Below are 27,184 nucleotides of genomic sequence, written 5' to 3' on the forward strand. Positions count from 1 at the left end.
GTTTGTAGCGCAGCATTTCCCCTACCCATGTGTCCCGGGCGTTGGCCGTAGACACTAATGAGACCGAGATGGAGCGAGAGGGGAGCTCCTCGACCTCGAGGTGGGCGCTGGAAGCTGGCTTTGAAGCCAGCTTAGCCAACTCGTTGGCACGCTCATTCTGACTTCTTGGCACCCTAGATACCGTGAAATGAGAGAAATAGGAGGCCAGGCTTTTTACCTCGGCTAGGTATTTTGCCATGGTGGGTTCTCTGGCCTCGTATCCGCCGTTGAGTTGCTCGGTCACCAGCTGCGAATTAATGAGGACGTCGATTGCATCCACCTGCATCTCGTGGGATAGTCTGAGCCCCGCTAGGAGTGCCTCGTACTCCGCCTCGTTATTGGTTGCGTGAAACCCAAAGCGAAGGGAGCGCTCGAAAGACTGTCCGTCGGGGGTCGATAGCACTAGTCTCGCCCCGGCCCCGGTCGAAGCGGACGAGCCGTCCACCTGGAGGGTCCATGCTTCGCCCGGCTGATTAGGGGGTTGTTCTTCGGGATGGGCGAGCTCCGAAATGAAGTCGGCTACTGCCTGCGCTTTGATGGCGGTCCGCGGCGCGTAATGTATGTCGAATTCTCCGAGCTCCACCGACCACTTAAGGAGTCGACCTGTAATATCGAATTTTGACAACACCTGCCTGAGGGGTTGGTCGGTGATTACCTTGATCAGATGGGCTTGGAAATAAGGGCGTAATTTCTGGGCCGCTAGTACGAGTGCGAAAGCGAGCTTCTCGATCGGTGGATATCGCTCCTCGGGTCCATTTAGGACATGGCTGACGTAGTAGACGGGCAACTGCTCGCCGGAGGTTTCTTTGACAAGGGCGGAGCTGACCGCATATTGTGAGGCTGCCAAGTAGATGCTAAGTTCTGCCCCCATTGTTACCGAGGCGAGGCGAGGAAGGTTGGCCAGATGTTGCTTGACTTGTCCGAAGGCCTCCTCACATTAGGGGGTCCATTGAAGGTCCCTCAGGTTTCTTATCACCCGGAAAAAAGTGTGGCAGCGATCTCCCGACTGGGACAGGAATCGGGATAGAGCAGCCAGCCTTCCATTCAGCCGCTGTAGATCCTTAACCGTCCGAGGGGCTTGCATGTCGATGATTGCCTGGACTTTTTCCGGATCGACGTTGATTCTCCTTTCGTGTATCATGAATCCGAGGAACTTTCCCGAATCGACGCCGAAGGCGCATTTCACCGGGTTGAGTCGCAGGCCATAGCTTCGAAGCATGGCGAACGTTTCGGACAGGTCGGCTAGGTGGTCTGCCGGGACGTGACTTTTCACAATTATGTCGTCCACGTAGACTTCTATGTTTCGCCCTATTTGTCGGGCAAACATCTTGTCCACAGTCCTCTGGTATGTTGCGCCCGCATTCTTCAGCCCGAAAGGCATCACTTTGTAAAAATATACTCTCATGTTAATGATGAACGTCGTGTGCTCCTGGTCCTCGGGCGCCATTCGGATTTGATTGTAACCAGAGAAGGCGTCCATGAATGAGAGACGGGCGTGCCTAGCGGTTGCATCCACGAGCTGGTCGATCCTCGGGAGCGGGTAGCAATCCTTTGGGCATGCACGATTGAGGCTGGTGTAATCAACACACATTCGCCAGCTCCCATTATGTTTTTTCACCAAAACTACATTGGATAGCCATTGCGGGTACTTGGCTTCTTCTATGAAGCCAACCGCTAGTAGTCGTTCCACCTCTTCGCGGACGGCTCGTTGCCTGTCCGGGGCCTGGGGTCGCGGTTTTTGCTTCACCGGTCGGGCGTCAGGTGATATGTTGAGGTGGTGTTGGGCGGCCCTTGGATCTACGCCCGTCATGTCGGAGGGCGACCAGGCGAAGATGTCGGCGTTCTCTTGTAAGAAGCTGACGAGCATTTCCCATTCCTCCGCGGGCATTTCCGACCCGACCTTGACAGTTCGGTCTGGGCGATCTTTTATTAGTGGCACCTCACAGGTGGGTGCCGACGGCTCGGGATGTGGGTTCGGTCGCTTCTTTTCCCTCGAGTCGTCCAGCGGTCGGTCGATCTTTGCCCTCTTGCCCAGGGAAACCGTTGCCAGATATCACTGCCTAGATTCCCGATGGCTCCCCCAGACCTCTCATGTTCCCGCGCGGGTCGGAAACTTCACCGTCTGGTGGTAGGTGGAGACCAGGGCTATGATCTTGTTGAGGGAGGGGCGACCAAGGATGACATTGTATGCTGTGGGGAGATCCACTACCAGGAAGGTGGACATCACCGTTTTGGTCCTGGGCGGAGTTCCCAGGGTCCTGGGCAGAGTTCGAAGCTCCCAATGGTGAAATCGAGTCGCTAGTGAACCCAGTGAGGGCCGAGCGGATGGGTTCCAAAGCTCCCTTAGCAAGTCCTAGCTTCAGGAAGGCATCGTGAAACAGCACGTCCGCCGAGCTCCCTGTATCTATCATTATTCTTTTTACCTGGGCATTGGCGATCCTGGCCGTTATTACGAACGCATCATCATGCTCTGGTTGCTCAGCGCCCTCGGGGGGGAATGCGACCCGGGGGTCGGGGGCACCACAGAGAGTGTCCTCCCTGGCCGAACGGGCGTATGCCTTTCTCCCAGACATGCTAACTCCGCCGGACGTTGGGCCCCCCGTGATGACGTTGACGAGGCGCTCAACGGGGTCGTTCGGGTGGGGCGATAAATCCCTGCCCGCTTGAGTGTGCGGGTCGAGGTGTCCTCCGCGGCGTAGCTCATGGATCTGTCGCGACAGCTCGCGGCATTCCTCGGTATCGTGTCCGCTTTGCCGATGGAAACGACAATACTTGGATCGGTCAGCCAGCTCCCGCGGGTTCTTCATCGGGAAGGGGTTTTTGAGCAGGCCCCTCTTCCTTATCTGGAGAAATATCTCCGTCCGGGAGGCATCCGGAGAGGGTAGGTGGGTTCTCAGCGTGGGCGGGTCGGACCGGCTCAGCTTTCGCCTGGGCGCAGGAAGCGGTTGTCCCTGAGCTGGCTCCGACCTTTCCCTCTTGTGCTCCGACCGCTTCCCCACCATCCAGGCCTCGTCCTCAACGAATTGGTTCGCGCGCTGGAGCAGCTCAGGAATCGAGATGGGAGGTCGCTCCACGAGAGACCAAAAAAGCCTGGAGGGGCGCAAGCCTCTTACGAACGCCTGCATTGACAAAGAAGTGTGAGTGTCCGGCAGCTCCCGGATTTTTGACGCGAAGCGATTTATATAAAGGGAGAGGGGCTCGTCCTCCTTCTGGTTGAGTCCGAGGAGGAACGCCATGGAAGGCTTCGGCCGCGCGGAGGCTATGAAGTGGAGCTTGAAGTCACTGGCGAGTTGGTCGAAGGATGTGACCGTTCCGGTCTTCAAGCCACCATACCACGCGAGGGCCGGTCCCCTCAAAGTGGTGGGGAATGCCCTGCATGTCAAGGCATCAGAGGTTTCGTAGAGCGCCATTCGGGCGCGGAAGGCCGCCACATGTTCGGCCGGATCGGTGTAGCCGTCGTAAGTGTCCAGGGGGGGGAGTCGGAAGCTCGGGGGGACCGCGTGCTCCAATATTTCGGGTGTGAACGGAGATCTCCGGGGTGCGTCTCCCCCAAGCTCTCCCCTCGCCCCGTGGACCTCCTTCTGCACATCGTCAAGCCGCTGGTTGACGAGGCGCAACTGGGCGCGCAGGGAATCCGTCGAATCCAGGGAGAGTGCCTCGGGTTCCTGGCGGCCTCTCGGGTAGACCGTTGCCTGCGTCGCAGGTGGGGAAAACGGGACAGGAGGCGAGGCGGGGAGCTCCCGAGGCGTAGTGGGAACTCGATTGGGCGGCTCCTGTTGATGTAATGGTTGGGCGGCCGGGGCGCGCGGTGGGTGGGAGACAAGGGGAACCATGGATTGCACCATGTTGGTGAGTAGTCGGACCTGATGAGTGAGGTCGTGGAAGGCCTTGGGCGATACAGGCGAGGAATTGACGGGGGCCCCGTCGGGCGGTGACAGGCCCGGATCGTTAAATATCCGCCAATAGCGCTCCGAGGCCATGGCGGGACCTTCATCGCGAGTTCCCCGAAGCGGGGGGCATTCCCCCGAAGCCTCGACCGGGTATGGTCCCCCAACCGTTGGTTCGTCAAAGCTGACCTGATGATCCCTCAACATGCTGGGGCGGGCCCTCCTTCTAGCGCCAAAATGTTAGTGTAAACAACTTTAAGCCGTGGCCTCGGGGCCGACACGGCTTGGTTCGGGCTCGGTCGACGAGGGGATCTTTCCGAGTTGGGCTTCGACGAACGTCCGGGTCGGGTGCGTGCGGGGTCGTTGGCTCCTCCGGGGGCTGTTCCCTCATTCGGTCGTCTAGCGGGAGGTCGTCGTCGTCTTCGTACCTGCACAAAGGTCACCCCTCCGACGATCCAGTCAGTGGAGGTGGAGAGGGTTTTTGAGTGGAGCAGTCGAAGTCGTAGTTTAGTTGGAGTCCCAGTCCCTCCTCCTCATTCGTTTAGAGCTCTGGAGTATTTATAGATGAGTTTGATGTTACCTGATGTGCCCGTTTGCAGGGGCAGGACAATACCTCGCGTGGCGTCTGACGTTGCCACTGGGGTTGCGTGGAGAACCGGGCCGCCTCAGGGCATGGGCGAGCCTCGGTCGATGCGCTCCCACGTCTCGGCCGAGTGCACGGGGTCAAATGCTGAGGTTGTTGGCTAAGGGCTGGTGACGTTGACGCACGTCGAGTCGACATTAATGTTTGTTTCTTCGGGGAGTGCGTCCACCTGGCATGACTGACGTTGCGCGTTACCATTTTTACCCTTATCAGCTGCGTATACGAGGATTTCACCGGTGTTTGGTGTCGGTTAATCATGGAGCTTTCAGATGGTACACAGTCTGAGAAGATTCAACAACGATATCAAAATCTATGACAAATGCTGTCAGCTGCTGTCTTTTTCAGCATCTTTTTCCGAGCTGCAGAGCAGAGATTCCTAAAGGGAGAGAAAGAAACACTGTTGACACTTGAGCTTTTATGTGTATGTTTGGTGAAAGGGAGAGAAAGAATCACTGACACAGATTGCAGGCTTTGGCAACCTAAAGAGTAATCTTTGGTTCTCCCCAATCCCTCTCCTTTAAAATATTCTTTCTGAAGCACATTTCTCCAGACTGTCAACATAGTTGGATCAATGAGATCATAGGCCTGACTTCACTCATTACATGTGACCTTTGGCCTTTTGTACTTAAAGCCTTTAGTATTGTTGTTGATCTTATGCAAAATTTATATTGAGTTCTCGTAATTATAAAAAATAAAATAACTAAATTTATTTTCTCTAAAACTATTGACAAAAGATATACTAGCTAGATTGATATAAAATCGGTAAACAAAATAGATATTTTTTATTTATTTTTTATTTTATTCAAATTAAAACTTCGATTTTAATTTGAATAAAATAACTAAAATTAGCTCCTCCATAATCTCTTCTCTAGGTAATGATTCTAGCCACCATTGACTCCATAATTTAGGGAACCAATGCCATTTTTTCCTCACTTACCCACACTTTATATATATATATATATATATATATATATGGGTTGCTGACAGAGAGAGAAATCAGCCACACTGTTGACTCATATATTTTAGTTGCTCTTCCACCATGATGAGATCAGAAGTCGAAGCATGTGTGCCTTCCTTTCCCTTCAAAAGCATGCACTTTTCCTTGCTTGCGTATCACGTTACACCGTGGCCTGATGATGCTCTGCTTCGCCTTCATCAATCCCTTGCTTTAACGATGGTGGTGAGTACAAAAGTAAGTACCTCTTAGTTCTTCCAAAGGATATGTCTTTCTTTATTATGTTGTACTGATGTCTTCTTTGTTTCTTTTGTTGAATCTTTCTTGCTTGTTTTAAGAGCTAATGATCCCTGTTTGCTCCTCCGATTGAGGTGAGGTGAAGTGCAGACCAAGTGGAGACTGCAACTTTTAATCGCCGGTAGGATGCAGCTTCATCAACTTACACCTACTAACCCAACTCTATTGTTTGTTGTTGGCAGATCAAAGCTTCATCTCCCAGGAATAAGATATGTAAGATGTGTGAAAACATGTAGGTTTGAAATATGATAAGAATAACAGCTGGACTGTATCCTTCTCTTTTGGGATTAGAGACTTGTTTAGCCAATTATTATTGCTTGAAGATGCTTCAACCTTCATGCTTGCTTGAAAAGAAGCTTCGACTTAAAGCTAAAGGTTCAACATTCTCCTCAAAAAGGTTTAAAGGTCAGTCTACTCTCCATGATTCATGTTCTCCATTAGTTTCAAGAAAATAAAAAAATGTACCAAATGAAGCTTTCATCTATATAATAAGATCTACAGAGAGTTAATGTACATAACTTTACTCTGAATATAAAGAAACTATTTTCGAGACTTAGAATTCTGATCTTCCGGTTGTAAAGGACCAACCTTAACCTGATTTGGACCTTGATCTTCATTAGTTTTAATATGCCAACCAATTATAGTTCTTATAGAAACATGTTTGGATCAAGAGAGATGGGTCATCCAAACCACCATCTCTCTTCGCAGATCAGATCAAATGAAAACATCAGATGCATGCTGAGGATTGGGATTTACTTATCTTGTGAACCTTTTCCCTCTAAAGTCCAAAATCTTCATAGTACTATTTATATATATATATATATAGAAAAGCTTAAGTTCTTACCTCCTTACATAGATAAACTTAGCTGCACAACTTCAATTCGAAATATCCATGAAATATGCAGGGTCATATTGTCATCTGTCAGGAATGGTAAATTCTTAAAAGGAGATGCATTTCTCTCTTGCCTCACACACTGTTTCTACTTTGCTTTACATAAAAAGCCTCTTCAACAGATAGAACTGAATTCTCGAATGGTTCCACTTATGAGATGTGTGTCAAGTAGGCAAATCATATAGCAAAAAGGATCAACCAGTCATGTCCAAGAAGCCGATGTTCTTCGAAATGATCTGAGAAGCTCAACATAGCTGGGTATTATTAGTATGTTGCAGAGCCACAGCTGCCCAACACAAAATTGCATATGCATACATATAGTTACAGTATGAAGTCTGAAAGAGAGTCCACAAGAACCTTCTGCATATCAATTTAAACAAGCAGGGAATGGTTGGTTAGATCAGTGATAGTTCCCCACACGGATGGGATCCTAGTAACAACAAGTCAATCTATGTACATTGTCACTCATGCAGATTTCCCCATTGTGGCACTAAAACAGACAAGATAGTTGATTACACGGTGAAGAAACAAAATCCAGAAGCACGAGCCGAGCAAGCGCTACAAGAGTTTGGGCATGGAAGGCGAAAGCTTGGTGATCGGAAGCCCTGACCCATACCCATCAGCATGTGTAGGTTTGAGCTTTTGGATCCAGTGAAGAAGTCGGTTCTTATGATCTTCGCAGTTCATGTTTGCAACAGTGTCAAGCATGCCATTTTGAGCGAGAGCAGACTCAAATTGTTCCAAAACCTTCACAATCTGCCAAAAGTCAGGTCTTTTGTCTGGTTGGAGCGCCCAGCATTGCTCGATCAAGGCTCGTAAGGCTGCCGGGCACTCAGGGGGAACAACAGGCCGCAAGTTCTGACAAATACCAATTGATCATATCAGGAATGTATAAGTTTCTACAGCCAACTGCTATCTTTCTATCATCCATTTGTATCATCAGATTTGAAGGATATCGAAAGATTAGAAACTTGATGTTTCATGAATTTAATGTAAGACAACACATCAAGCATGGTAACATTTATTTTTCCTCATTGATTCAAGCAGAAACTATAGATAACACCACATTCATGGTCCATGCACGACGGTAACATACGACAAAGCTAATTAAGAAAGACGATGAATCCAGGATGCACACGCAGTTCTAACTGAAAACAATCTCTAAAAGGGAAAGAAAGAAGCCACAAACATCATCAACCAACCCATTTGACAATTCCTAATGATCCCTGTGCCACAAATCCTGACAAAAATAACTGCAGGCTTGCAAGAACAAATTCATGATAATAATTATGCAGGTCCATTACATATGTGCAAAGGATGAGAAAATTGAAAGTAAAAATCAAAGTCGCAAATTATACCTTATTAGCCACAGCAAAAGCCGCTTGGATAGGTGTCATCTCCTCATAAGGGATACTTCCAGTTGCCATCTCCAATAGGACCAACCCAAAACTGTAGACGTCGACTTTGTGTCCATAAGGCTTGTGTTTAATCATCTCAGGTGCCATCCAACGAAAAGTTCCAGGGTCCTCTGCTAAAGTATCACAATAAACCTCCTCGCAAGCAATTCCAAAATCAGCAATTTTTACACACAATTCTTGATCAAAAAGAATGTTCTCAGGTTTCAAGTCCCGGTGAATAACCCCGTGCGAGTGAATATATTCCATTCCCCGTGCAATATCCAGAGCGATCACAACAAGTTTCTGTAGAGGAACAGATTTGTGTTCGAGTTTGTGTAAGAATGCTCTCAGTGACCCTCCTGAAAGGTATTCAGTGATAATGCAAAAGACTGGTGGTTTTTTAATTGCCGCTATCAGCTGCATCAAAGAAAATATACAATAAGATATGAGGATGGACATCACGGAACATCTGAATAACAGAGAAAATGCAAAAGGATATATCCTCGGCATTAGAACCTAGCTGAAGTCAAAACATGAACTGGAATGCAAAAAAAAGTCTGCTATAATCCCTGCATAATCAAACGCAACTAAACTCCTTGCTATATTAACATTTGTTTTCTGCAGTGCAGTCGAATCTTTCAGAGGTTGGACATTGTTTTGATTATATTTTTTCAATCGAAGTTTTACAAACCATGCAATATGCATTCATTACTTGTTCTGTAAAGCCAGAAAGTAGTGTTACATCAAGCATTTATTTTTATTCCTTGATAAAGATTCAAGGAGAATTAGGAAAGTGCTCATAATGTGCATAAAGTTGAGAATGTAGCGTATATAAAGTATTTTCTATTACAAATGTAGGAACGTAAGAAAAATCTAGAGCATGCAAAGATCATGGCCTTTAGGACATATATTTCAAGGGTCAACTACCGAGAAACGGTCGACCACAAATCAATTTTGAAGCATGGTCAACCAAATGAAGGAAATCAGAGTCTCATGAAATAATGTCCATGGTTCACATAATAAGATCCACACTTGGTATCCTATAGAAACAAATACAATGACTTATGAGAAATTGACAAGCAAACTAATAATGCAAATTACAAGACCAAAAAAAAAAAACTCATGAGAAAACCTTAAGTTTTGTGTTTGTTTTACATGCATTTTTTTAAATAGCATTTCTTCCTTTTACAAAATTCAGGAGTAATTGTAGTTCAGCATACAACTGATGTATCCAAAGCAAGATAAATTGTTGTCAGATCATTGTGCGCCTTCGCATTCTATCCAAAGGTATAATAACATACCGAAGAAGAACCCAAAACAGAGGCATTAAATAATTGAAGTACCTTAATCACATTTCGGTGATAGAGATGAGAGAGAAGAGTGACTTCCCTCGTGAACTGTTTCTCAAGGCGAGCAGTCATCATCCCATTTTCGTCATCATCAGGTTGTCTGATAAACTTTACTGCCACTGGCTGATCCTTATAGATACCATGATGCAACTTGCTATGAGCTCCAGAAGCAAACCTATGCCCAAGGTACAACTGAGAAAGATCAACCATCCACTCTTCCAGAGCTTCGACAGCATTTACCTTCCCCCCACCATGTTCGAAATATCTCGTCCATAAAGCCTCCTTCTGACTCTCATGCTTGTCCGACTCTTTCATTAGCGAGAAGTGATGTAGAGGACTTGTTTCGGGAGGTGGTGAGTGAAAGATCACATGATCATGGACTTCTCTTGAAAATAACTTGCTAAAGGCACTCTTATCTGATCCTCTCCTCTTAGGTGGTGGAGTTGAGAACCTCTTCTTATTTGCCTTAGCTTCTCTGAAGACATCTGAAATGGAGGTTCTTGGTAGAGGAGACTCAGACCTCTGCTTCGGTTTAAATTTCTTCCAATCCATGTAAGTACCAGACTTCTGAGAATGAGAATTCAGGTGGGACTTAATTGAAGGCCTAGAAAACAATGTTGTGCCAGAATTGGAGCTCCTAGGCTTCAATCTTTGATCTAGATCACGCTGAGAAGTGAAGGCAGAAGATCCCAGACTCAAATTCTTTGGTTTCACCTTAGTTTCTCGATCAGGATGAGAAGCAAAGTTCGAAAACTCATAACTACTCAACCCCTTCAGCTTCAAATTAGGATGTTTATCGCTTTTCCGAGGAGAGATTAAAGATTCTAGAATCAAATTTGTGGCCCCTGTCTTAGGTACTTGCTCAGAGTGCAAAGAAGTAGGAATCACCGAGCTCGACTTCTCTGTCTTTATTCCATGATGGCCATCCTGTAGCAACAAATGCAATGATGGCAAGCTAGTAGAATGAGTGATCGAGCCTGTTGCCTTCGGTGCTGCACCTCGATTGACCGGCAACGAAACTGAAGCCAAATTTGATGCTTCTGCGGTCCTTCTCGGCCTCAATTCGAGACTACTTTCAGATCTGACGAGCAATGGGATCGATGGCAGCTTAGCAGAATCTAACCTGTGGCAAACCGTGTGAGAGAACTTTGCCCTCCTCACCCAGGAGCTGCCGTCTTCCTCCATTACTGCCCACCAATTAGCACACCGAATGAATCAAATCCCGGCAGCAAAGCCTCGAATCCCATAAAAAACCAACGAAGGAAGGGCTTCCGGATCTCCGGTCTCTTCCATATCAAAATCTTCTGTCCACCGATTGGGTCGAAGAACACCAAAGCGAAGACTCGAAGATGCCCTGCACCAGATGAATCCGCCCACAACGAAACAAAATTAAAACCCCAGTGGGAGGAGGAGATGCGATCCCAACCTCTCATATACCTTTCGGAAATCCTATAAAAAAAGCAGGAAATGATTCCAAGAAGGGATTTTTATTAGGAAAAGGTAAAGAAGAGGTCGTATTCCATGACCAGAAGTAAACGACTCGTCGTCGTCGTTGTCGCCGTCGTCATCATACCATCATCTCAGCATGGACATACGGAATGAAACAAAATCGCTCCTTTTTTTATGAATTTTGCAGAAAAAAACAAAGAAGAATAAAGAAAAGGCCCCTTCTGCATCAGTGATGGGGAAAAGAGCGAAGATCAAATTCGACAACGAGGAAAGGCATTCGATGAACAAAGCTCAAACCACGTCAAAATCGCTCCCCTTTTTTTTTAATGAATTTTGCAAAAATAAAAACGAAGAAGAATAAAGAAAAAGCCCTTTCTGCATCAGTGATGGGGAAAAGAGCGAAGATCAAATTCGATAACGACGAAAGGCATTCGATGAACAAAGCTCAAATTACGTCAAAATCGCTCCTTTTCCGAAAGGACTCACGGGTAGTCAACGAAATAAATAATCATAAAAGTCGCCTTTTTTGCGCTACGGCGGGCGAAACCGTGATCGCGGGCTATCCATGAACCACAGGAAAGGAACAAATCTTGGAAGAAGAGAAACCGACGACAAGATTATGCAAAGGGAAAGAGGTGAAGAACCTCGAAGAGGGAGGCCAAGTCCCAACCCGCATCCGCCCGCAGAAATATCCCAACCTGGTGCTTACAAAGAACCGCTCCGCCGCCGCCCTCCCGTAGCCGCCAGATAGCTAAAGTGACGAAGAAGAAAATCCTTAAGGTACGGACGCCGCTGCCGCCGCCACCGTCGTCTTGGTCCTCAGTTCAGCCATTTCGCCATGATCCATTTTCGCATATAGACCCTTCCCAAATAATTATTTTCCACCGCACCACCTGATAGAGAGAGGGAGCAAAGTGAAAAAGACGCAGGACGGTGCCGTCAACCCTACGGAACGACGCAAATGGAAGTCAACGCAACCGTGAGGAGAATCTTAATGGGATTGGGAAAGAAGTCAACAGTCAAAGTCCCTGCGTTCTCAGACGACTCTCTCGGTTCCCATATGATCCACCAAATCGAATCACGTCGCGTCTACCATTTTGATCCGATAAATATGACGTATACGACGCTCACATTGGGAAGCGATAAATATGTTTCCGTTTCCCTCTCTCTCTATCTATATGATATAAGTGGTTTGATCAACCAAATTGAATCAACTCAAATCAAATCAGGTTTACCATTTTGATTCGATACATACGTTTCCCTCTGCTCTCTCAATATCAAGTCCCGTTTCCACTCTCCCTCTCTCTCTCTCTATCTATCTATCTGTACGATACGAAGTGGTTTGATCCGCCAAATCGAATCAAATCAGATTTATCATTTTAATCCGATCTCTCGATGATATCAAGTGGTTTGACTACATACACCATGATATTCATATGATGAAGAAATAATTTTGACCCCCTAATTTGTCTAATTCTCTGCAGTGTTAAAAGATTTGATTTAAGAAATAAAAGAGAGAACAAAGTAGTTCTTATTGGATTCATGTGTGTTGTGTAGAACAATTTAGATTTGTTACGAATCTTGATGACCGTGAACATGAATGATTTAAATGGATCGGATAAATACGAATACCTGAAAAGAAAAATTCGATCCATTTTAATTAACAGTCAATCCATGCAGTTACCGAGTATATATAGCAAAATAAATTGGTCATCATGGGAGAAAAAAATTATGATATTTAAATCAAAATTTTATCATGTTAGTGTGATCTAATTATGTGATTATATTATTGAGATATTACGGATCTTCTCTCATCTTCTCTAAATTCTTATTTTATTAGTAGTCATCATCTTCCCTTAATCCTTATTCAAAGAGAAAAGAAGTCTTATTATTTCATTATTTATAGCGATATTGTGTGATTGATAGAAAGAAAGAAGAAAACGAGTCTAGTTATTCTTGCGGATCGACATTATTATAACTTTTGAAACGAATCTTATTAATGATACAAAAGAAAATAAGTCTAGTTTTCTTTACAAATTATGATCATGGACGATGTGTCCGATAAAGATTTTCTAAATAACATTAAATGTATGTTTCAATTTTTAACATTAATATTTTTCATATAATAGTATAATTATAATTTTTTATACTAACAATTAAAGTAAAATGAATCGTATATTTATTATTTTCAATCGATCCATACAACCAAGTAAAATCTTGGAAAATTGGGGATAAGTCTATGACAATGACTCGATACTCAAGCAAATCTTAAAAAAATAATAATAATAACTTTAGTGGTAAAAAAAATAATTACAAGTCCAGCAAAAAACCGCTAAAGTGGATGTCGGATCTCATCGAATTGGGGTTAGATTCGAGCAGTGGTGCACACACCCTACCCCAGGCGGCATGGCATGGCAATGCGGAAAAGATTGGCTGCAAAAGATTGCTGAAAGATTGGAATATTGCTGCCTTGTTCTGATATGTCGCTGTACGCACTCGTTCTGATGGTTTCCTTTGCGTACTACTGTTCTCCAAAACGTGAAACATATGCCGATGAATAGATTATCCAACCGCGCAATATTAATTGCCGACACACGGCTGCTTGTTTCCTTAGATTCTGCATACAAACATAACGATGGTATCGATGCTTCAGACAATGGATCCAACTCCTCGCCGCAGATCACACGAGCCTCGTGCACTGCCAACTTACTTGGGGAACCCCAACAAAGAAAGCATCGGTTCCCACCGGCTGCCCGTGTTCTGCAAGCCAAATCAAGATCCATCACGGATGGCGACCAGATTTACTTGGCTGCATCCCCAGATGAAGGAAGATAACGATGGAATCCACTTCGGATGCGTCACTGCAAACAGCAAAGGGCATTTGTGCGATGGCCGATTCGTCCTATGTCATTTCATCCTAAACTCCTCCGCGAAATATCCCACACGTTACCTTCGCGGACGGCGACACTCGGGACTGTTAATGAGCAGCGGAGGAATTTGAGGAAGCTGTTGACACCTCGAATCGAGCTGAGTCTCTGCAAACATCATCGCTAACCCTACCGCTCACAACTGTTTAATCCTAAACGACAGTATCATTCTCAGACATCACTAAAGTTCTTAAAGGATCGAAAATGCCTTTTGCTACTATACTTACCTGCACTGTTTCCTCATGTCATCATTACATTAGCAGGAGCAGGGAGGCCATTAACCTGGACTCTTGTTCATGGCAGCTGCTGATTTCGCGGCTGTCCTTTCCGGGCATCTCAGAACAGCAATGCCTGCAGCATGCCTCGACTGTCAGAAAGATCGATCCGACTTCCTTGGACAAGACACATAAATAGCAAGCAAAATACATAAAAGACTCTTCATGCCAATCTCCACTTCCAACTCGACACCGATCAACTTCAGAAGACGACGGCAGGTTGATTGTCGTAAGTTAGACGATGTAGTTTGGGAGATCTCTCGTCTCGATTATGCCGCATTTTGGATCATAAAATCTCAGCCGTTCCTTTGAGATATATATATATATATATATATATATATATATATAATCAACGATTCGTGTGTGAAGATTATTAAGATATATCGTAAAATGTAATAATAATAATAAGGACAGTAATAAATGCATGAGTCGCTCCACGTGGTCGCGCCCCTCACCGCAAGCCACGCGGTGCGTGCATGTGCCGGTCGACTTCGGAGGCCCGGAGAGCGACCGTCGCACCCGACCGACTGCTGGCGGTCACCAAAGCGACAACCCGAATCCATGTAAGATCCCAACAAAGGGAACATGATGGGAGCGTGTGTTTGGCTACACCACCACGTGAAAGAAACACTTCCACTCGGGAGTCGACCGCTGCAAACGGCGATTCATTTAGGCACCACGGAGATTGAAGTCCACTTGTAAGGCGGCTGAAGCCATTGGAAGCTGAAACCTCTGCCTCCTGATTTGTAGCGTTTTAGGTACGGGAAGATGCTCGCAGCGTAGAGCGGTGGTGGGTCGCGGTGTGCTCTGTCCCTGCCATGGACGTGGAGCAATCGGCGTTCACCACCTACTGTGCCATCTTTTGGCTCACAAGGCATCGACCGGACCATTGTCAGAAAAAAGCAAAGATATGGTAAAGAGATGAACGAGGGGGCAAAATATTTCGACTTAGGGGATCACACTCCCTGTTTTGACCTCACTCGTTGGGGAGGAGATGCAAAAAAAGGTCAAGTGGTTTCACTGTCTTTTTGTCATTTGCTCTTCCTCCGTCTCCTTTTTCTTGGACCGGGTCATGGAAGAGTCGGGACGGAGGGACACGCGGCCGATGACGTACCGGTGTCTGTCGCCTAGCTTTTGACCCCCCCGGCCGCAACGCCACTACAAGACCACCTCCTCTTCTTTACCTACTCTTCCCGTGTTTGGCAAATCATCCGCGGTATCAAGTCCGTGCAGTCCGTTCCCCGTTGTCTTTAGCATCGACATGGAAGACGGCAGCCGCAGCACGGTTCACCACCAACGCTACCGCCATGGAGGAGGGGGAGGAGGACCGGTGGCCGCCCCCTTCGTGCTGAAGACGTACCGCATGGTGGACGACCCCTCCACCGACGCCGTCATCGCCTGGGGCTGCGACAACAACAGCTTCGTCGTCATCGACCCCTTTGCTTTCTCGCAGTCCCTCCTTCCCTCCCACTTCAAGCACAGCAACTTCTCCAGCTTCGTTCGCCAGCTCAACACTTACGTGAGGACAATCTCACGCGCGGCATATATTCCGTGACGAGAAGCATCGCGTTGCACGAACTCACTCGGTCTGTATGTTGTTGAACGCAGGGGTTTCGGAAGGTGGATCCGGATCGGTGGGAGTTCGCGCACGCGTCGTTCCTGAGAGGACAGATGCATCTGCTGAAGCAGATAGTGCGGAGGAACAGCGGCTGCGGGAAGAAGAAGAAGAAGGAAGGGGGAGAGGAGGAGGAGAACGAGGAGGAAGAGGAGAGGGTGGTGGCGGAGGTAGTGAGGCTGAAACAGGAGCAGCGGAGGATAGATGAAACGGTGCAGGGGATGTGGAGGAGGGTGCAGGAGACGGAGCGCAGGCCGAGGCAGATGCTGGCCTTCCTGGTCAAGGTGGCCGGGGACCCCAAGCTGATCCACCGCCTCGGGGGGCCGGCGGCGGCCGGGGACGCGATCGAGGCAGGGGAGAAGCGGGCCCGGCTTCGATCGGGGGGCGACGAGAGGATGCTGGAGATGGAAGGCGGCAGCGGTGGTTGTTCCTTCGATGGACAGGCCATGGCGGAGGGGGACGAGGAGGAGTTCCTGGGGACCATCGACACCGTGGGGTTGTACGGCGGTCCGGCGTGGGTGGGGAGTGAGTATGGAGGGATGGAGGTGGATGTTGGTGTTGGATCAGCAGCTTATCCCTTCTCATTCCATCTGGACACAGGGTTTTAGCTCTCGGTTTGTCTTCATAATCATGGAGTTAAAATGTATCAATCTTATCTTCTTCCCTTGCTTTTTGCCTCTTTCCTTCTTTCTTTCTGTTGGCATATTAGCACGCAAATAAAGCTGTGCAGTTTTCCTTTGGTGTTTGGGTACATGTGAGTTCTATATATGATCAGCATATTGCCAAATGAGATGTTGCAAGAATGGCGTGTTCTCGATGCCCTCTTGCCACTGCAGTCCATGAGAGAACTGAACCTGCTGGAATTAATGGCTGAAATATTCGGTGTCCAAGTAGAACCGTTGGAGTGGGATAAGACACGGGCCACTGTTGATGGGTCCTCCTCGTGCCCGAGGAGAGGAATCGGGACGCCTGGCGAGGACTAATTTGACCCGAGTGATTGCTGGTGAGTAATGTTATCCTGTAAGTCCATGGGTTCGCAGAACCACCCACCATGCGTTGCGAATAAACCTGACGAAGGGGTGTTTTGATGGAGAAAACGAGAGAATGGCTAACAAAAGGCATAAAGATGAATTGTTGGATTAATTTTATTTGTTTTGCTTGTTTTTCTGATAGGTTGGAAATGTACGGTAATAAATATGAACAGTGTGATGCTTTTATTCCTTCACAAAAAAGTCATCTTATCCTCAAAGCATAAATCCAAATGATTCTCACGTAACAGCGATTTAGTCGATTTGATTTTTGTTTGTTTCTACTTAAAAAAAGAAAAGAAAAAGTACTTTTTAAAATCGTTACTTTTAAAATGATAACCGGTCACATGCTTATGTCATGATATATTTCATATAATTATTAGAAATGACATATCATTCATATATATCATATAATTATTAGAAATGGCAATATAAATATCACATGAGAGTTCATCAATATTATTTTGTTATTCATCATCATCCATTCGAATACTAATATCTCGAATAGAAAATGATAAAGAAATATTAACTTGTATCTCTTCAATATTAAAATTGATCTTTTGAAATTTTTTACTTCAACTAATCTAGTTAGTTTCTAAGAATTTTATATTACCAGATATTACTATATTCGTATTATGATTAAGTTAATAAAATCTATATCGCCTAGATTTTTCTAGATAATAAATGTTTTTTTAAAAAATAGTTATTTGATCCCATTTTTTTCATGTGGATTAAAGATTCTTATCTCCGTAAGATAACCCTAAATATGTATATATCTCTATTTAGATAATCTATCGGTCCATAACTCAAATAGATCGTTAGAATCAACTTACTAGGAACCATTTAAGATATACATAGTTATCTTAAAAACTTTTCATATATTAACTTAGGTATAAAGGAATAGCTCATCATATTCCTAATCATATCTATAATAATACGATTTTATCTCTTAGTAATATCATTTTGCTATGGCACACTTGATAAGATATACTGAACATAAATATCTCATTTTTCTACAAATATAACAAAAAAACTAATATTCTGATCGGATTCATCATATCTATTAAAGAAAACCATAATTTTTTTTAATTATGCATGAAACCCTAAATTAGACCCATCAATCCTATTTAATTAGACAAGCTTAAAATTAAGCTAAATTAGCCCAATTAAGTAAGTCAAAAAATAAAAAAAAAAATTAGTCAAAGTTTGATTTTTCCTAAATTTGATCAAAACTTATTTAATATACTCTAAATCTAATCAAACGATCATGATAAGGTATAATTAAAAATAAATCATATTGATTAATTTTATAATTGAGGACATAAGTAAAAAATTCTTAAATTCAAAGGGGTAAAACTATAATTTTATTAGGATATAATAGAATTATATAGTTTCTTAAGGGTAGAACAATAAAAAAGATTTATAAAGATAAAATCATAATTTTAAAATCAAAACCCAAATTCTTTCCCTTTTCATGGTCATTGCATGAGGTATGCGATGTCATTGTAGTCATTGCATTCAGCGATGCTACGTAGCCAGTATAGTCGTCGTAGGGTTGTTGCACCCCACAGTACTTGCCGCCCTCAATAATACTATCATCGATAGTAAGTTATCAACGATAATCCATTGATCAAATACAAGGAATCTTATATTACGCAAGCAACAGGATAGACTAGAAAAATATATCAATAATATATATGGATAATTTAAGCATCATGATCAAATCTAAATAATATTTTTTTGCAAGCAAAGGGTGCTAATAAATAGATCTAAGGTATTTGATTTCGAAAACATAGTTCTGATCTCAACTTTAAGCATAAAAACCATGATTATGCTACTATTATATAAAAAACTTTAATGCTAGAAATTAAAATCAAGTAATGATAGATCAAATTTGTGATGTGTATCTCTTGATGTCATTCAGAAAGTCTTTATCTAATCTATAGGTGTACCATCGTCAGATCTAATAGTAATAGTAATATTGATCTACAAGGAGAATTAGACGCATCATCTCCTCTCTTTTATATTTGTGGACTACCGATGGAATACAGAGTAAGAGAGATTAAGAATATCTATATTCTTAATAATATATCGAGTTAGTTCTTCTCTAAGAGGTTATATCCTTTTATAGATAAAAGCAGAAGATTTAAAATGAGTAATTAGGAGTCTCTTATCAATATCATCTCCTAAGAAATCTTATCATAATTAGATATGATCATATAATTAGATTACCATATCTAATTAGCTCGACTTGGTTCAATGTTGAAAGTGCAAATCCTTCCTGAAGAGCTGAGGTGGAGAATTATTATGAAGAGCTGGCATGAGGCACAAGCATAGAGAACTAGCATAGAGAGCTGGCATAGAAAGCTAGCGTGAAGAGCTTTCTTGTGGAGGGAGTAAAATGGTCTGGGAGGATGGACCACCTTGCCCGTGATGGAGTCATCTCATAGTGCCTCCTCAGCCTTGTTAGGGATCCTGCTTGCCCTTGTTTGACCTAGATTTCCCTCCTATGGAGGGAGCGAACTAGTCTAGGAAGATGGACCGTCGTGCCCATGAAGGGGTCATCTCGTAGTACCTCCTTAGATATGCTGCTGGGGATCCCACTTGCCCTTGTTTGGCTTGGAGCTTCCCGCTTGTGGAAAGAGTGAACTGGTCTGGCAAAACGGACCACCTTACATGTGGAGGAGTTATCTCGCAGTGCCTCCTCAACCGTGTCGGGGATCTTATATGACAGGTCAACGTCACGAGATATCGTGACGTTGACCCCTTTGATGCTGAAGTCAGAGGGATTGGGAAGGAGAAAATTAACAATATTCAGGAGAGTATGGTATTCATCCGCTTGCCTTTGTTTGGCTTGAGGCTTAATTTTTATACCTAGGGGCTTGGCGACAAGGATGAGGATTAGCGAGGGTCCCTCCTACCCAACCTATCATGGGCAATTAATGGATGCGGCTTATCGGTGCGTCTTCTCGAGGCCGATGTCAATACTGGGCAATTGGAACGACGTTCAATGTCCGACTTTTTAGCTACTTCAATTGTCCAAGGGAGGTGTGGGGGAGGCATATGACACCGGTTATTAATACGAGGGCGTGATCTTTCTTTAGCCATGATGTCAGTGATAAGTGAGTCTTATGATTCTTTTTGGGAAGTCGGGACATACAATTGTCAGCGATCATGGGCTAATCCTTTGTGGACAGCTCCACAGGGAATTAGTGGAAGCTCCTATATACGTTTGTTTAGGTGGCCTTCTCGGCTTAGATAGTAGGATGAGTTGGTACGGCTAGTACTTCCTCCATCTACTAGTTGGTCCCGTGAATTATTAGGTTTTACTTGCAGCAAACATGTGGCATTAATTAATGGAACATCATCCTGTTAACCCAAAGCATGGCAAAGAGAGTAGTGATCTTTACGTGAACATGCGAGTGTGGCTACGAAATAGCTAGGATTTCTTCCATGTCGAGATAGTGATGTTTCCGAGTATGGCTGTAGGATTCCACATGAAACACTGCTGTTTTTAGCTGGTGACATCGATCTGCACCGAGTACATCACAACAGCAGAGGGTTAATTCTCTCTCTCTCTCTCTCTCTCTCTCTCTCTCTCTCTCTCTCTCTCTCTCAGCTTACTGCAGGTTGTATGAACTTTCTCTACAGCTTATCAACAGTGAAAAGCACCGCACGATCATCTTTAGTTCCTTCGCGTCTAATGCAACACAGTACGTTGCTACACGCGTGCTTCATGACTGATGATGGAGCTGCTTCTCCCTCTGCCGTTGGATTGGCGTGATGCATCGATGATGATGCGAGAGAAATAGTTTAGCGAGAGAGGGGCAAATACGTCTTTTTTCCCCTCGCCTCAAAGAAGGGCTTTGGCGTGTTTGCTGATGCGTTTCACCGTTCAAGGGTGAGGTGGCATGACACTGGCGCTGTTTCTCCCTCTGCCGTCGAATTTGGCTGATGCAATCAGTCGGTGATACGTCCCTCGACCCGAACCTACTCCCCCTCTTCTTTCTCTCTCTCTCGCCGTCACAGTTCCATCGAACCTTAAAGCCCCTCCTGCCCCAAGAATGAACCCCTCGTCTCGTCTCCTCTTATGCGCCTTTGCTCGATTGGCTCCTCCCGTTGAAGCACGTCCGAGCCCCCCAAAGGTTCGAATTCTCTCTCTTCTTTCCGCTATCGATCGCCTTGATCCCCTAATGTTCCTGCGCCGCTCGTTATGTTGTGGATGTTTGGGTCTTCGTTTGATTTCTGAACATTGCGTTTCTTGTAATTGTGGGCAAGAGCCCCAATCTTGGGCAAAGTAATTCGATTCTTCTGTTCTCATAGGCTTGGTGATCTGATTGCGGGTTCCAGTCATGGGTTCTTGTTCTTATAACATTTGTATTTGCTTCCCTAACCCTTGTAAGTAATCATTCACTGCATCTTTTGGGGTTCTTGTTCTTATAACATTTGTTTTTGCAACGAGTTGGTATGCGTGATGCTTATGAAAGCTGAGGTTGTTGCACTCTTTTTTTTTTATTGAAGAAGTGAAATTATACTCAGATTTTGTACATTAAGCTATTCTATTCAATATATATATATATATATATATATAAAATCCGTAGGCAAGTCCCCCCAGATATCATCAGGCACACACAACCCAGGGAGATGACATATTGTACAACACACCAGCGTATATTTCATCATATATACATCCACAAGCCACGATGATCAAGCACCATCGTCTTCCGGATTGTTGACCCTTTCGCATTCGTCAATCCATTCGCTGTATCTGCAAATGTAAAAACCATCATCATCATCCTTGTCATCGTGATGGTTGGAAATATCGTCATCCACATGTACCAGTACACGATAGACATCAACTTACATGTCGATAGGCTCGGTAAGTGCTGCACAGTAAATAAATAAATAAAGAAAAAAGATAGAGGGGTCAGATAGATGAACGTTCAAAGATAAAAAGAACACACTACACAGCACTGCAAAATGCCTTTTTCTTCCCCATATATTGGACCATCATCTCTGCGTTGCAGTAGGAATATTCTGGGCAAGCGTAAACATCTTTGTGAAGCTAAAGACAAACATTTCCCATCGACCTGCTTCCCGTGGTTCATAGTTTGGTCAAAACTGGATGAGTCGAGCTATGCACCCGGAGATTCAAGGTTATGGAGGAACCAACAATCTGTTCATTGGTTCACCTCAAAAACTTTCTAGTCTTTTTAAGTAGCCTCTTTATGAGTTCTGGTTTTCTATGTTCTAAGAATATACATATGACTTTCTTAAAGGGTTTATATGACAAATGTCTCATCAGCAAAAGAACAAGCACTTAAAAATGAAACGGAACATCAAAAAAACTATCCACTGCTTGAGTTTTCATGGGAAAGTTTTCCTAATGCAATGTGGTGCACAACATAGTCAGCGACTCTGTATTATGAGTTGAACCACAATTTTCTTGTCTGATAATAATAATAAGCATGCATCATATAGTCTGTGACTCTGTATAATGTATAATAATAATCATAATAATAAATCATACCAGTGACAGTGGTGCTGAAGCTTTCCAGACAAATCCTGCATGAGGCTTCACCGATCAAGTTCTTCATGTCACTGTACAAAAAGGTCGATCGAAAGATTATAATCTACATTCTGCCTAAAAAACTATGAGGGAGAACGATCCTACCATTTGCAGTTCCTTTTTTCACTATTGTGCAATTGCATACATCAAAACAAGCAACCTTATAAAGGATAGGAGCAAAGCTTAGTGAAAGAATGCAATATATCTCAACATACTTACATGTGACACTCGACGCTACTGCCGTGATTGCAGAATGGGCAGCAGAAGACAGTATCGAGCTTGTCCATTCGCTTCTTAGGAGGCGGCTTTGCTCTCGACTTCCTCTTCCCCATCTTACTTCAGTAACTGCAAGAAAAGGAGCATAAATAATTCCCAAGAAAGTAATCGTTCGCAACATCGGAACCAAAGTCCGAAACCCTGGGCACTCAAAAACCTCGAAACCATCAGCACCGTGCATGCGGATCGCAAGGACAAATATCCTAATAGGAACGGAAAGGAAAGGAAAGGAAAGAATCTAATATAATTAAGCGATGGACAAGGAGAATCTTAACTCACTATGAAATGAGCAAGAATCATAAAAACAACTCACGCAAACCCTAATCACAGAACCTGAAACCCTTACTCTGCTGTCAATTTAGAGCCTCAAGCTCAGAAATTAACACAGGAATAGGATACGAAACGAAGGATCTAATATAATTAAGCGATGGAAAAGGAGAATCTAATCTTAACTCACTGAGAAATAGGCCAGAATCATAAAAACAACTCGCGGGAGACGAAAATCCACGATGGGGGAAAAAAAAAAAAACGAAACCTAATTACAGAACCTGAAGCTCTAATTAAGCAGTCAAATTAGAAACGGAGGATCGAAATCGATCGAGTGGTGGAAAGGGAGTAGAGTCACAAACTCACCTCAAATCCTCGCAGGGGCTTTCCCTCTTCTTGAGAGATCGAGGAATCGAACCACGGAGGAGTGGTGGCCGAGGCGGTTTATATAGGGAGCATGTCGGCAACGTGGCCAGCTGAAGTGGGCCGTAGCTTAAGTGGGCGGTAGCTTAGTGGGCCGTACGATAAGCCCGAGTTACTAATAAACATTTTTTCCTTCTTATAAAGAACATCGATATGGAAAAGATTTAGAAATATTAGGACAAATATGACATTAATATTAGATTAATGAGGTTAATGTAGATCCACAGGGTAGCATGAGGAGTATACTAAGTAGTAAAGCATTATTTTAATTATGAGTCATCTTAGGTTTGAAGAGCTCTGCTGATATGTTGTCTTCTGTTTAATGTGATATTTGATCTTTAATGACATAGTTGTAAAAACTATAGAGAGAGAAACCAGAACACAAAGGAAATATGCATTAGTCCAAAGGAAGCAGAGTAACTTAACCAGAATGTTACTTGATAGCTTAAATGAAGATTGATTACAGAGTGGGAAAGCAAACTTGGGCAGTAGCAATTTTGTCAATTGGCATCCACCATTGTGGCATTTAAATACTTCCAACTTAAAGATTAAAAAGAAAAAATGTCAACTACCTGAAAGAGGGATGGAGGCTGTTTGGTCGAAACCATTAGATGGTCTCCTGTGCCTCTCTCTCTCTCTCTCTCTCTCTCTGTGGAAACATCAGAGAATGGATAATAACATGAGCTTATAGTGTTTCCAGAGTATGAAGTCTCTTCAGATCAATCAGGAATCAGCTCTGGTCCTTGAGCTTCCAAGAGTAAGCTCCAGGTCATCTGATCCACATTCCTCATGGATTCTCTCCCCCTCCCAAGGCTTCACTAATGTTGCTGTTGGGTTTTCATCAGTGGTGCTGCTACCAAATGCAAACTCCTGAGAAATGCCATCGGAAATTTGAATACCAACATTGTGTGGCATTCCAGGTAAGGCGGGGGAGCTGGTACCACTCTGCCCCGGTGTCCACATTCTCGAGGACCCCCCACCTGAAAAACTGAATGGGTTTGATGAAACAAGGCTGAAGGTGGGAGATGAAGGAGACACGGTATCGATCTGGAGTCCAGCAATCCAAGCAGGATCTGGAATGACTTGATGACCATGAATCGGTGGAGTCGAATTCTGTAGGAAAGTGTAGCTTGTATTGGTCCATGATGGTTGAGCATTTGAACCATCCCAGTCACACTCGATATGGGGAGTCTGAGCAGTTGGGGAACTCAGTGGTGGAGTTACAGGAGCACTTATCGACCCACCATGCATGGAGAAAGGATGTTGGTGCAGAAACCTGGTTAGGTCACTGGTGGAAGCCGATGAAAGATTCTTAAGCCATGGGATGAGGGAGTTTGCATCAGCAGCATTGATAGAATTGTTCGTAGCAACAATGTAGGATGAAGATGCAGGACTTGCATAGGATGAAGAGGCGGGGCTGGGGTTGTATGAAGTACATGGGCTTGGCTGGTTAGAAGAGTATGGGCTGTGTGAATTTGAACCGCCTACTATATCCATATGCTCAGCTGGAGGCTTACACCCCTGCAATAAAAAAATGCGAAACCCATAGTTAGAGATAAAGCAATTCCATGAGAAGACCTGAAAATAATATATCAGCATTCGAGGACTCAAATTAGCAGTCAAAAGACATTCACAGCTGATGCAAAAGATGAAATAAGCTGCATGCTACATAGAATGCTTGGATCGTGATCGATGGTTTGAGAACTCAAGATAGATTTAATGGACAATAACTCACACAGGTTTATTTGTTTTCAGTTGCAAAGATCTCATCAATGAGCTAAAGCTAAACTAGAACTTCCAGACATCAGATAGTAGTACTACAGTAAAACGACTCAGAAGCACAATCTTCCAGAATGAGAGGCATGAACAAGTAAATGCAAGACATAAATACCGTGGAGTTGAAATAAATAAATAATATATGACAAAATATGATGTAAAATAAATAAAACAAAATGACAGTTGAGTGATGAGAAAGCTGTTTATGTGCTGCAGACAAAACTGGTGAGCTTCTTCCACCCTTATCTGGCACTGAAAAACTTTGGCCTCTTCCATTGGTTTCAATTGTTCTGTGTTGACTGTGAAATATCATAGGAAACCAATGGCTTTTACCGTGGAGACAAGAGGGAAATCAAAGGAAAAATAAAGAGGAACATAGATTATCCTTTCAATATTTTAGAGCAACTGCATTGCTCTAAAATGCTCGCCAAAAGCTTTTGACTTGTTTCGACTGTGAATTGTTGCAACTTATAGATAATATCAATCTAAGAAGTGCTAACCACTAATTAACTCATCAAAGTTGTACAATTTTCGCAAACTTGTTGTCACATAGATCAAGTACAAACCTAGCAAGGAAATGTCTTTGGAAGTGCTCCGTAGAGGTTCTTTCGATACAATGCACATCACATGTAGCTTACAAGATCGAAGAATCCAAAGAGGACTGACTTGTTTGAAAAATAAAAACCAGGGCTCTATTGATTGAAGAACAGAAAGGGGGACAATCCAATCATTTCGATGCTACTGAACTTGAGTTCAACACACGATGACACAGCATACATATGTTCCTCGAAGCAAAAAACCATTCGCATAAGCTGTCTCAAAAGGATGAAATCAGACTATGTTTTTACCGGTGGTAAAGGAACATACAAAGATGCAAACTTTTCTTCTGGGTAGCCGAGTAGGTATTAGATCCCTAGAAATTAAAACCTTCATTCATTTGTGAAGAAAGAATTCAAGAAAAGGAAGCCCATGTGATCCAGACCGAGCCCCAGGTCACACGAGACAATGAGCTGCATGAGGCGCGCAGATCGGACGATCTTCGCTAACCTGCGCCGGTGGAAGCCAATCCCGACCAGAACTTCACCGACGCAGCGGCGCGTGCGCCGGCTTTCGATTATTTTGGTAATTATAATATAGGGGGAAAAAAGAGAGGGATGGGGACCTTGCGATACGTGGTGCCGTCGGGCTCGACGGACCATCCGGCCTCGTCGCATAGGGCCTTGAGAACCTCGTTGTTGTCGCAGTGTTTGGGAAGCTTGTAGTTGCCGTACATCCGCAGGCCCGTGTAGATCTTGGCCGCGACCGCCCGCCGCCGCCGCTCCCTCCGCCGGTTGTTCTCCCTCTCCCTCCACGTCGGCATCCTCGTCCCCGACGTCATCCCCTGCCCACCTCCTCAACTCGGACGATTCCACCCCCCGCGCCTCGATCGATCTGGCCCCGACCCAACACGGTGTGTTTCGGTCGCCCGATCCCGTCCGTCGCGAGCTCCCCAAAGAAGAATAGATGGAAATAAGGAGGAAGAAGAAGAAGAAGGGGATGGGGCTCTGAGGAGGTCGGGGCGGGGGCGGCCGCGGGCACGTCCGGAGTCGGAGGAAACAGGAGGAGTCCGACTCCCGGTTCCTCCTCGAGATGAGTCAAATGCAGGTGCTGCTAGTTATCACCCCTTCCTTTCTGATTAATTACGAAAAAGGTAACTCAGACCACCCACTCAATTACCTGCCTTACGATTCGACCCGGCTACTGGGATCCACATTATGATGTTTATCATCAACATTAATAAGTTCGTGTGAGAGTTAGCGTGGAACGTTCGGAAGCTGGGAAGGGGACGGAGGAGAAGACGGCAGCAGCATCGGGAGACACAGTCGGTGGCTGCAACTTCTGGCCGCAGACGACATCATTCGCCCGCTGAAAAGAGGGACTGCGGAGCGGCAGGTGGTGTTCGCCCATTTCGATATACGATCCGCACCTGACGACAAGAACGCAGGGTGGGACGCTGCTGCGAAAGTGAGTCACGGTCAAACAGGAGAGCTTTCCCGGCTCTCGAGGTGGCGCATGGTACACTGAAAAGCGACGCCGCCTGCCACCGAACACCACGCAGATGGAAGCAGTCCTGTTCATCA

The 27,184-nt window shown here is 44.7% G+C and overlaps 5 protein-coding genes across 5 annotated transcripts; 1 reads left to right on the plus strand and 4 right to left on the minus strand.

The window, feature by feature from the left end:
- Positions 1 to 2,099: 2,099 nt before the first annotated feature.
- LOC135608848 (uncharacterized) lies at positions 2,100 to 4,019 on the minus strand. The gene has a single exon (XM_065101897.1). It carries the CDS (start codon positions 4,017 to 4,019, stop codon positions 2,100 to 2,102), a length of 1,920 nt encoding a protein of 639 aa, XP_064957969.1.
- A 2,987-nt stretch (positions 4,020 to 7,006) lies between these two features.
- LOC135581371 (serine/threonine/tyrosine-protein kinase HT1-like) lies at positions 7,007 to 10,988 on the minus strand. Its single transcript, XM_065106843.1, has 3 exons — positions 9,454 to 10,988; positions 8,072 to 8,527; positions 7,007 to 7,571 (listed from the first exon to the last, which is right to left on the minus strand). The coding sequence occupies exons 1-3, from the start codon at positions 10,642 to 10,644 to the stop codon at positions 7,272 to 7,274; spliced, it is 1,947 nt and encodes a 648-aa protein (XP_064962915.1). The 5' UTR covers positions 10,645 to 10,988; the 3' UTR covers positions 7,007 to 7,271.
- A 4,068-nt stretch (positions 10,989 to 15,056) lies between these two features.
- LOC103982291 (heat stress transcription factor C-2a) lies at positions 15,057 to 16,464 on the plus strand. Its single transcript, XM_009399182.3, has 2 exons — positions 15,057 to 15,629; positions 15,719 to 16,464. The coding sequence occupies exons 1-2, from the start codon at positions 15,372 to 15,374 to the stop codon at positions 16,331 to 16,333; spliced, it is 873 nt and encodes a 290-aa protein (XP_009397457.2). The 5' UTR covers positions 15,057 to 15,371; the 3' UTR covers positions 16,334 to 16,464.
- Positions 16,465 to 21,310: 4,846 nt separating this feature from the next.
- On the minus strand, positions 21,311 to 23,370 carry LOC135611265 (transcription elongation factor 1 homolog). Its single transcript, XM_065106846.1, has 5 exons — positions 23,232 to 23,370; positions 22,542 to 22,667; positions 22,284 to 22,354; positions 21,618 to 21,639; positions 21,311 to 21,521 (listed from the first exon to the last, which is right to left on the minus strand). The coding sequence occupies exons 2-5, from the start codon at positions 22,652 to 22,654 to the stop codon at positions 21,461 to 21,463; spliced, it is 267 nt and encodes an 88-aa protein (XP_064962918.1). The 5' UTR covers positions 22,655 to 22,667; positions 23,232 to 23,370; the 3' UTR covers positions 21,311 to 21,460.
- Positions 23,371 to 23,693: 323 nt separating this feature from the next.
- On the minus strand, positions 23,694 to 26,802 carry LOC135611264 (protein BZR1 homolog 2-like). Its single transcript, XM_065106845.1, has 2 exons — positions 26,227 to 26,802; positions 23,694 to 24,809 (listed from the first exon to the last, which is right to left on the minus strand). Exons 1-2 carry the CDS (start codon positions 26,440 to 26,442, stop codon positions 24,012 to 24,014), a joined length of 1,014 nt encoding a protein of 337 aa, XP_064962917.1. The 5' UTR covers positions 26,443 to 26,802; the 3' UTR covers positions 23,694 to 24,011.
- Positions 26,803 to 27,184: the final 382 nt, after the last annotated feature.

This window comes from Musa acuminata, chromosome BXJ2-4 (genome assembly GCF_036884655.1).
Source record: "Musa acuminata AAA Group cultivar baxijiao chromosome BXJ2-4, Cavendish_Baxijiao_AAA, whole genome shotgun sequence".
Classification (NCBI taxonomy): Eukaryota; Viridiplantae; Streptophyta; class Magnoliopsida; order Zingiberales; family Musaceae; genus Musa; species Musa acuminata.